General features: G+C 49.3%; 1 protein-coding gene across 1 annotated transcript; it reads left to right on the forward strand.

The window, feature by feature from the left end:
* Positions 1-1,058: 1,058 nt before the first annotated feature.
* On the forward strand, positions 1,059-9,977 carry Stmn3 (stathmin 3). The gene is made up of 5 exons (XM_041641887.1): positions 1,059-1,209; positions 7,384-7,479; positions 7,702-7,877; positions 8,967-9,158; positions 9,609-9,977. Exons 1-5 carry the CDS (start codon positions 1,191-1,193, stop codon positions 9,666-9,668), a joined length of 543 nt encoding a protein of 180 aa, XP_041497821.1. The 5' UTR covers positions 1,059-1,190; the 3' UTR covers positions 9,669-9,977.
* The last annotated feature ends 213 nt before the right edge of the window (positions 9,978-10,190 follow it).

Below are 10,190 nucleotides of genomic sequence, written 5' to 3' on the forward strand. Positions count from 1 at the left end.
GCTAGCTAAAATAAACCTGCTTTTGAGCCAGAAAGCAGCATTTCTCCATTGTCCCTGCTTCATTTCCTTGAAAGTGACTGGGTTTCTTGGTCAGAGGTAATTAATGCTTTATGAATAGCAAACAGATCTGATTTCAGGTTCTAGCCTTGACTCCCTCAGTGATGGACTGTAACCTGTAAGCTGAAATAAATCCTCCTCCTTTTATGTTGCTTTTTTCCAGAGCTTTGCACCCCCACCCCCACCCCAGGGTCTCACTATGTAGCCTTGGCTGGCCTGGAACGCACAGAGATCCTGCCTCTCAAGTGCTGGAACTAAAGGCATGAACACCCGGCCCTTGACCAGAGAATTTTATCACCACAGAAATGAAACTAGAACAAAACTACATGTATACACTCAGCTCTGGCACGTCTTTCTTTTCTGTCTGCTGGGGTCTGGCATTTTGGCTTCATCTTACACCAAAGAAGCAAAGGCCCGGAGAGGTAAGAATTTCTTTATCCACCCAATAAAGAATGTCAAAGCTGGTTCTAGAACCTGCCTTGAGGTCCCATCAAATCATAAGCCTCATTATTCCCTTTATTTAACCAGAACCTGCTTGTTCCCTGGCACTGAGTTACTTCAGATATTCTTGCAGGCCAGTCTCACCCCTTGCAAATCAGCGAATCGAATCCCTTCCCTTTAGCACAGACAAGGGCTTAGTGGTCAGCCAGCCTCCCCCAGCCTCTGTCACCTACCCTGACTATGGAACAGCCCCACGCTAGCTAGCCTTGTTCCTTCCTTGCCTGTTCTTGGGAATGAGTCTTGTTTTCATATCCTCCAAGTCACACAAAACCATCTTACAGAAGTGTCATCCACGGTTGTCTGCAGATGAAACATAGGCCTCTTGCTACATCCTTTGCTCTTCTCTCCCTCCATCCCCTCGCACTGTTTTCCCTTTGATAGTTATCCTTGGTTGTTCATTCACTAGACTAGTCTGTCTGTCTCTCTGTCTCCCTCCCTTTCCTCTCTTTCTTCCTTTCCCCTCCCCTTCCTTCCACCCCCTCTCCTTCCAGCCATCCCTCTCTCCCTCCCCCTCCTGCCGCGCCCGCCCTTCCTCCCTCCCCCCTCCACAGCATTGCAGCATTCGCCTACTGCAGCTCCCAGACGCCGCCCGTATCCCTCCGGCCTCCGCAGCCCCAGCCGCCGCCAGCACCATGGCCAGCACCGTATCTGGTAGGGCTGGGGGCCTGGGGTGTCGTGGGACCGCGGTGGGTCTGAGCAGAGGCCATTGTCTAAGCAGAGGCCTTGCCCTTCGCAGGAATAAGTTACTGACTCCGTTTTCCTGTGTTGAACCTTGTGCATGGCGAGGCTGGGCTGGCCCTGCAAGAACGGGGGTACGGAGCTCTCAAGGGCTGGAGGGGACTCAAGTGCGGGGGGGAGTAGCAGTCGGATGCGGGGCAGGAGCCGCGCCCTAGGCATCATTGCATGAAGTCGGGCTCCGGGGCGCACTGCCCCTTCAGGCGCCGGGGTGCGGGGCCAAGGTGTAACTGCGACAGAGTGGCTCTGCGGATTCTTGCCTGCGGATAAAAGTGCCTGCAGTGGCTTTAGGAGGTCCTTCCTCTACGGTTCCAGCGACCTTGGATTTCAGTGCTATTGAGTCTTCGTAGGGAGTCGGGGGGCGGGGGAGGCAGGACCCTCTGCAGAAGCCTGGACCTCAGTCTCTGAGAAGTGGGGGGAGGGGCAGGGGAACACAGTAGGGGACCTCTGAACCGCGCGGGGAGGAAGGTTTGAGTCCGCAACAAGCGAGGCTTCTCCACCTCGATTCCCCTCTGTGACCGCAGCAGCTGGGACCACCCTCTGCGACTACGCTAGGGCCATCTGCTCCAGCCAGAAAAACCTCCGCCCTTTGCGCCGCTGGGTGTTAGGGGAGGAGAGGTTGTTGCATTTCCAAACCTTTTCGGGGTGTGGTGGGGTCTGCTTTCGTAGGGAGTCTCCTACACCTCAGACTGCATAGAGGGTCGAAAGCATGCGGAGAAGGCTCCGGAGTGGTTACAGAGGCTCCATTCCTGACCTGAGAACCTAAAGCTGGACAGCCCCTCCCACACTGAATGCCCCGCCCAGTCCCCCAGCCCCAGCAGGGCTTCGTCTTTTTTTTTCTGGGCGTTTGAGACTGCAGGACGCATGACACCCCCCCCCCCACACACACACACACCACCCCTCCTGACCTTGCTTTTCTCTAAGAACCACAAGCTCTTGCTGCCTTTCCTTTCGCTCAGCCCAGAAGGCTGATCTCGGCGGTCAAATAGGTCAACGTGTGCTTCTTCCACACCTTGGCTTTGGCCCTAAGTACAAACTCCACCCATCACGCGGTCCCGCCCTGAGCCCACCCCTCATGCCTGGAGAATTTCAGTATCATCCTAGGAGGGGACCTCGTGCGTAAAAGACCCTTTAAGCTCCAACTCCAAAAACATGGACCCAATCTCAGCTTTGTGCTATAGCCAGACCTGGCCCATCAGCCCCAGGTAAGGTCTTCCTTTTGCTTTTTGTCTCTAAAGTACCAGTTCCTGGTCAGTTGTCCTGTGGTGCTCACCTTCCTTCAACCAGGTCATAAAGCAGGCCTTATCTGTGATCACTTCTCTGTTTGCTCCTTGAAGATCTGTCTTCTGGGAAGAAAGTTCCTCATGGTCTCTCAGACTGAGAGATGCCATACCAAGGAACGTCCATTACCACAGGACACCGTGCCCCTGACTGCAGCTACAACATATGGTTCAACTTGCCAGTTGAACACTTATTTTTCAAACTTTGACTTCAGGGACCCTACACTTCTTTCCAGATGCTCACACCTGCCAGGCTGGTACTGCCAGGCTGGTACTGCTTCCTGAATCCCTGCCAGTCTCCCCCATCCTGAAGGGGGAGTTATCTGGAAGACAGCCTCCTGGTACAGGTTCTTAAACTTGATGTTATCTGCTATGAACCTGCAGTCCTTTCCCTGTGAATGTTTCAGGCACAAGCAGAAATGTCCTTTGAGCAACTGTCAGGCACCAGGTTCCTGGCCTGACCTATGAGGACAGTCTATGAGGAGTTTGTATACAAGATGAGAAATGAGAATATGGAACATTAGGACTGGCAGGGAAGTAGGTGCTAGCAAGCTCAGACTTGAAGGCAACAAAACTCCTTCTCTCTGGCTTCTCTGGTCCAGGTCTGTCCTGCCCTAGCCAAGACCCTCTTCTTACTCCTTTCCTCCTGTCTCCTCAGCACAAGACTGACCTCCTCAAGATATACAAGATATCTACTGGCTTGTTACCATTAATCTCTCAAATCTGTTAGTTCTTTATCACATGAGCGGGAGCGTGCCCCTCTACCTCCTTTCTTGGATTAATCATTCATAGCACAAATACATGAGTCTCTGTTGTTTATGAAAAACAAAACATAACATGGCTAGGCATGTTACGTTCAGGAGGTGGAGGCAAGATGATCAGGAGTTCAAGGCCAGGCTTTGCTAGGTAGTGAGTTCAAAGTCAGCCTAGGCTACAGTTTACCTTGTCTTAAAAAAGAAAAGCCAGGGGGCTGGAGAGATGGCTCAGAGGTTAAGAGCATTGCCTGCTCTTCCAAAGGTCCTGAGTTCAATTCCCAGCAACCACATGGTGGCTAACAACCATCTGTAATAGGGTCTGGTGCCCTCTTCTGGCCTGCAGGCATACACACAGACAGAATATTGTATACATAATAAATAAATAAATGAATGTTAAAAAAAAAGAAAGAAAAGCCAGAAAGGAGGAAGGAAGAAAAGAAGGAAGGGAAGAAAGAAGGAGGGAGGGGTTAGAAGAAAGGGAGAAGAAAGAAGGCTCATAGCAAGGGACTGGAACAATGACTCGGGTAAGAGCACTGGCTGATCTTCCAGAGGACCCAGGTTTGAGTCTCAGTACTCACATGGCAGTGGCCCACAAACCTCTGTAACTCCAGTTACAGAGAAAAATGTGCACCCATACATATAAAATAAAATAAATAAAAGCATGAAGTCCCTTTGAGACCTGCCCCTTTCTGGCTTTCTCTTTTTTTCCTTCTCAAGTTCTTCTGAAGACAATGACTAGCCCTGACTTGCCCACTCTGAGGTTCCTTTCTGCCCTGTCTACTGCCTCATGGGCTCCATGCTGCTTCCAAATAAATCTGAGTTATTAGAAAATTTAAATCAAAACAGCATTCCCTTGTGTTTGTAATGGAAGGACATAACTTACCATGAAAGCTTTGGCCATTTCTACCCCATATCCTTAATTCTGTGCCAACTCCTTTTTTCTTCTGAGACAGAGTTTCTTTGTGCAGTCACGGCTGTTCTGGAACTCGCTCTGTAGACCAGTCTAGCCTTGAACTCATAGGTCCACCTGCCTCAGCCTCCCAAATTCTGGGATTAAAGGCATGTACCACCACTGCCTGGTCCAACTTAATTTTTTGTTTTTGTATTTTTCAAGACAGGGTTTCCCTGTGTAAGCCCTAGCTGTCCTGGAACTAGCAGACCAGGCTGGCCTCGAACTCACAAGGATTCACCTGCCTCTGCCTCCCAAGTGCTTGGATTAAAGGCGTGCACCTCCACCACCTGGCCCAACTCAATTTTTAAAAATTACTGGGTAAAACTTGTTCATAAAGTTTCTGGTCTATCTAAATGTTTGTCTATGTTCTTCTTGTTGGTTCCCTCAAAAGGTGCTAGTAGGTAATCAGACATGGAAGCTGTCTTCTTCTTCCTCCTCCTCTTCCTCTTCCTTCCCTTCATCTCCCTCTCCTCCTCCTCTTCCTTCTTCTCTCCCTCCTCTCCCTCTTCTCTCTCTTCTTCCTCCTCTCCCCTCCTCCTCCTTCTCTTCTTCTTCTGTGTCTGTCTATCTAGAGACCTAGGTCTGAGACTTGGATCCTACCAGACTTTGGGAATTGCTAGAATGGAGGGGAAAACAGTGCTCATCTAAAAACTGCATTTCAGTGAGCGTTGCTAGTGTCACCCCAGTAGACTAAGACCAAGCATTGTCCCCGTGGAAGGGAATAACTGTACTGGGCTTGAAAAATTCTTGGACTTTACCAAAATAGTAGTCTCCGAGGAGCTGGTTCACAAGTGAATGGATTCACAACAGTAAGATTATTATCATTTTTAAAGTAAGTGTCTCTTCAAGCTGTGGTGGTTCATGCCTTTAATCCCAGTCCTCTGGAAGATCATCCAGGAGGCAGAGGCCTGCAGATCTCTGTGAGTTCAAGGCCAGCCTGGTCTACAGAGTGAGTTCCAGGATAGCCAAAGCTACACAGAAAAACGTTGTTTCAAAAAAACAAAACAACCCACCCCCAAACACGAAAACAAACAAAACCCAACAACAACAAAACACGCACACACACAAACAAAAAAGTGATTGTCTCTTTTTTCCTATCTGGGGTCAGGGTCATAGCATCAGGCTTGCCTCCTTTTCTGGTTGGGTAGCAGGGACACTGGATGGTGGGCACTTGATCTAGTAGGAAGCAATGGATTTGTAGGGCTGAGTGGACATCTCCTTTGTGTTTGTCCTTGGTGGAACCTGGGCTGCAAGCCTACCTGAAAGGGCAGTGAGTGGATGTCTGGAGAGAACGAAGATTCACCTCAGAGTGGTAAATGACGCAGAGGTAGTATCTGAGATGCTAGTTTACAGCTAAGTTTACAAGCCAGAGACAGACCCCCTACAGGTGGGAGTCTCAGCTATTGGGAGTTGAGGGCAGGAGGATTTGAACCAGAGAGTTCAAGGCCATTCTGAGCAATATATCAAGATCCAGTCTTTGAGGAAGGGAAAAACGGAAGGGGGGGAGGCAAGAATGAAAGGGAGGGATATGGAGAGAGTTCCCTACATTTGTGCTTGTCCTGGTCATGAGAATGGTAGCAGAGACTCGCAGATTTCTGTGAGTTTGAGGCTAGCCTGATCTACATAAGGAGTCCGAGGAAAGTCAAGACTACATAGTGAGACCCTGTTAAACAACAACAAATGGAAAAAAAAGATACAAAGTTACGTGTAATCCTAGAAATGTATGCTCTGAGAAAGAAACAATTTGAACACCTATAACCAGAGATACAGAAAGACTCAAAACAGCTGGACATAATGGCTTACATTTGTAACCTTAACACAGGAAGTTGAGGCAGGAGGATTATGGGGAGCTAAATGCCATCCTGGACTGGAGTAACACCCTGTTTAAAAAAAAAACAAACAAGCAAAACAAGCAAGTAAAAATCCAGAAAGAAAAAGACACAAGAGGGGTTGGAGGGAAGGTTCAGTGGTTAAGAGCACTCACCGCTCTTATAGAGGACCCGGATTCAATTCCCAGCACCCACACAGCCGTTCACAACTATCTGCCACTCCAGTTCCAGAGGATCTACACCTTCACACAGACATACATGTAGGCAAGACACAAATGCATACAAAATAAAAAAAAAATAAATAAAAAAAGACACAGAATAGTGATTAAGTAAAAAAAGACAGGACAAAGACCCTGACATAAATATTATAGTTTGCTCAGACTAATCAGAAAAAAAAAATACCTTAAGACTGGGTGTTTCTTTTAAAAAGTAGATTTTTTTTCTCTATAAACTAGAAACTCAAAGTCAAGGTGCCACTAGGCTTGCTTGACTAGTGGAGGTTGCTTCCTCATCCGTAGGTGTGTCCTTGTGACCTCACTCACGTGTTGGAAGAGCTGAAGGCTCCTATGCAGTAAGGTCATTAGTTTCATTCAGGAGTCTGTACAAAACAAAACACAAACTGTAACCCAAAATTGTTTTGATTTTCTCATTTTAGACAAGGTTTTATTCTAATTTGTATCTTTATGACCTGCTCACCTCCTAATGTGGGAAGGGAACATTCAGATCACAGTAGGAAGAGAGGAACATACAAAAAGTATTCAGAGGGCTGGAGAGATGGCTCAGCGGTTAAGAGCATTGCCTGCTCTTCCAAAGGTCCTGAGTTCAATTCCCAGCAACCACATGGTGGCTCACAACCATCTGTAATGAGATCTTGGGCCCTCTTCTGGCCTTCGGCATACACACAGATAGACTATTGTATACATAATAAATAAATATTTAAAAAAAAAAAAAAGTATTCAGAGACAGGTCAGGCACAGTAGTGCACACCTATAATCCTAGTTTTGGGGACCATGAGTTAAAAATATCTGCCTGGTGTACATTGATGAGTTCCAGGTGTACATTAATGTCTCAGAACAAACAGAGGCAAGGTGATGCACACCGGTACCTCCAGCCTTTCGGAAGCGGAGGCAGACGATAGAGTTCAAGGTCGTAGTGAATTTAAGGCCACTCTGGACTACACCAGATCCTGCCTCAAAACAAAACAAAGCGAAAATCAAATATGTACTAGATAAGAATGGTCATGGTTCCAGCTCACCTTGACTTCACGTCCACAGCCTACAAGGAGAAGATGAAGGAGTTGTCTGTGCTGTCGCTGATATGCTCCTGCTTCTACTCACAGCCTCACCCCAACACCATCTACCAGTATGGGGGTGAGTTACCCAGGCAGCTGCTGGCCCTGCTCGGCTAGGGCATGGCCATCTTTCTTCTCGACTTCTGGTAATACTGTGGCCTGGCTGGCTGCTGCAGAGAGTCATCCTGGGGGGAGGGACCCCTTCTCAACCCTGTTGGGATGTGTGCTGGGAGAAGGCCTCTCATACCACCTGTATCCCCTGGCTAGGCCTCCGTAAGTCCCCATCTGGTCTTCCCTGCAGACATGGAGGTGAAGCAGCTGGACAAGCGAGCCTCTGGCCAGAGCTTCGAGGTCATTCTCAAGTCTCCTTCTGACCTATCTCCAGAGAGCCCTGTGCTCTCCTCTCCCCCCAAGAGGAAGGATGCTTCCTTGGAGGAGCTGCAGAAGCGGCTGGAGGCAGCGGAGGAGCGGAGGAAGGCAAGAACTCTCCACATACACTTGGCGTCACTGCCCAGGCTCTTTGATGGGAGCACTGGGCTGGGGAGTGTAGGACTTGCTGCTGAGGATGGGATGGGATGAGATGAGAAAGGATGGTGCTGAGATTGTGGCAAACATAGGGCAACAGGAACCACATTCTTGAGGGGGACCTCAACTTTGATCCTGGCAGAGGGAGGTCAGGTTGTGTCCTCCAGGAGGAGCCTTGGGGACATAAAGCAGAGGCTAGCACCCCTTTCAAGGCAGAAGAGTGAGAAGAAAAAGTCTCACCTCTAAAGACCCTTGGTTTGGTTGGTTATGTAGTTCAGTGGAGCCCTGGGAGATATGAATGGGGCTCCCAGCCCCTCCTCATTCTAGCCCCTTTGAAACTGAAACACAGAGAACAAGATTTGTTCTAGGATTGAGATCCTAGAGGCAAAGTCAATGGGACAGGGGAAATTACTTAATTCATGCACAGTAGAACCCAGGATCAGCAAGTTTATCTTGAAAACTGATGTACCTATGGGTGCCCAGCATCATTCAGGAGGCAGCCTAGGCCAGGAGCTAATCACTCTAGGGATCCTATACACCTGATTACCCATTATCCCAGACACTCCTTTCCCCAGCAGGATAGGGCAACGTAGCACCACGATGTCCCTTCCCAGATTCCTGTGGACACTCTCTTTGCTGAGCAATAGTGGAGAGCTGGGACCTAGCTGACCTAGCTGCATCTCTACCAGCTTAGTGTTCAACCTGGAGTTGTATGGGGAGGTCTGGAGAAGCCCCACAACTTCAACATCCGTGGGCTCCAGAATTCTCAGTCCAACAAGGAGACTCTGTGACTAAGCCATTTTGGTTCACCTGGCACTGGAGCGGCTTCTGGCAGCAGAATTTTCAGTGCAAAAGCCCCAGAAGTCTCAGGCAAACTGGGATGGGACGTAGGATAGTATAAGGCCCCTAAGCACAGAGAAAATAGTGCCAGGGACTTAGAGTATTGTGTGGAGCTGGGACGGCAGGACAGCGAGTCATGGCCAAGTGAACGTAGGGTTTGTCTAGCGATTGGACTCCTTACTAACTCCTAGCTCTGCACAGACCCAGGAGGCTCAGGTGCTGAAGCAGCTGGCCGAGCGGCGTGAGCACGAGCGCGAGGTGCTGCACAAGGCGCTGGAAGAAAACAATAACTTTAGCCGCTTGGCGGAGGAGAAACTCAACTACAAGATGGAGCTGAGCAAGGAAATCCGCGAGGCTCACCTGGCAGCACTGCGCGAGCGGCTGCGTGAGAAGGTGGGAGCAGGGTTGGGGGCATTGATGTGGGGGGCGTGATCACTGATGGGCAGGTTCTAGGTGTGGGATCCGGTCTGTACACTGAGTGAAAAGGGGGTTCTAATAACGTCTTTCTAGACTTTTCTTTTTAGTTGAGCACGTTCCTCAACGTTGGAATCAGGCCCAGAACCTGATCCTAGTAAGACACCTTTAACTATCACAGTAATATATGGTTAAATTAATTATGAGGCGCTCTGAAGGAATTTGCATTTTCATGGGGCTCAGCTCCAAGAGGGGATGGAATTTGTTTACGCTGGGGGTAAGATGCCCAGTCCCTTGTCTGATCACTAAGCCCAGTGGCTCCGGCACTCCTGGAGTGCCGTGACTCCTGCCGCCTGTATACATATGGAAGTTCCTAGGGGCATCCTTACCCTTGACCGCTCCTCAGGGCTTCTCTGCCTGTCTTCACAGGAGCTGCATGCTGCTGAGGTGCGCAGGAACAAGGAGCAGCGGGAGGAGATGTCTGGCTAAGGAGCATTGGACCCAGCAGCTACGAGAATATTTTCGGGTTTTGTTCTTGTTTTGTTCAATTCTGTCTAGATGCAAATTTTGTTCCTGCTCCTATCCGCTCCCTTGCACCTCTAGCTTCCTGCTTCTCTTCCCACACTCCGAACTGTCCAGTCCTTATAATGTGTCTGACTTTGGACTCTCCCTAAAGGAGTTCCCTAGGCAGGAGATATGGTCCCCTGTTCAGACGCCAGGCCAGGCGCGGCTGGGGCTCTCTTGGTGGCCCTCTTAGTGGATGTGTTGGCAACCTTAATAAATCTAGTGGCAGTGGCACCAACTTGTGGATTCTCATTCAGGTTCTCAGACTCCCCAGTTTCTGCACGGCCAGACAGTGGCACCTGCCTGTAATTTTATGGGAAACTTTGTGGAGAGACTCTGAAGAAGACAGAGAAAGACTGGGGACCCCAGAGTAGGTTGGGTCTGCTCTGTCATTGCTGCCAGCCTGAAGCCTGTGAGCTGCAGAGCATGCTAGAGCTGGAGAGTGAG

This window comes from Microtus oregoni, unplaced genomic scaffold (assembly GCF_018167655.1).
Source record: "Microtus oregoni isolate MIOR12 unplaced genomic scaffold, Mior012 000071F_ref0000514, whole genome shotgun sequence".
Classification (NCBI taxonomy): domain Eukaryota; kingdom Metazoa; phylum Chordata; class Mammalia; order Rodentia; family Cricetidae; genus Microtus; species Microtus oregoni.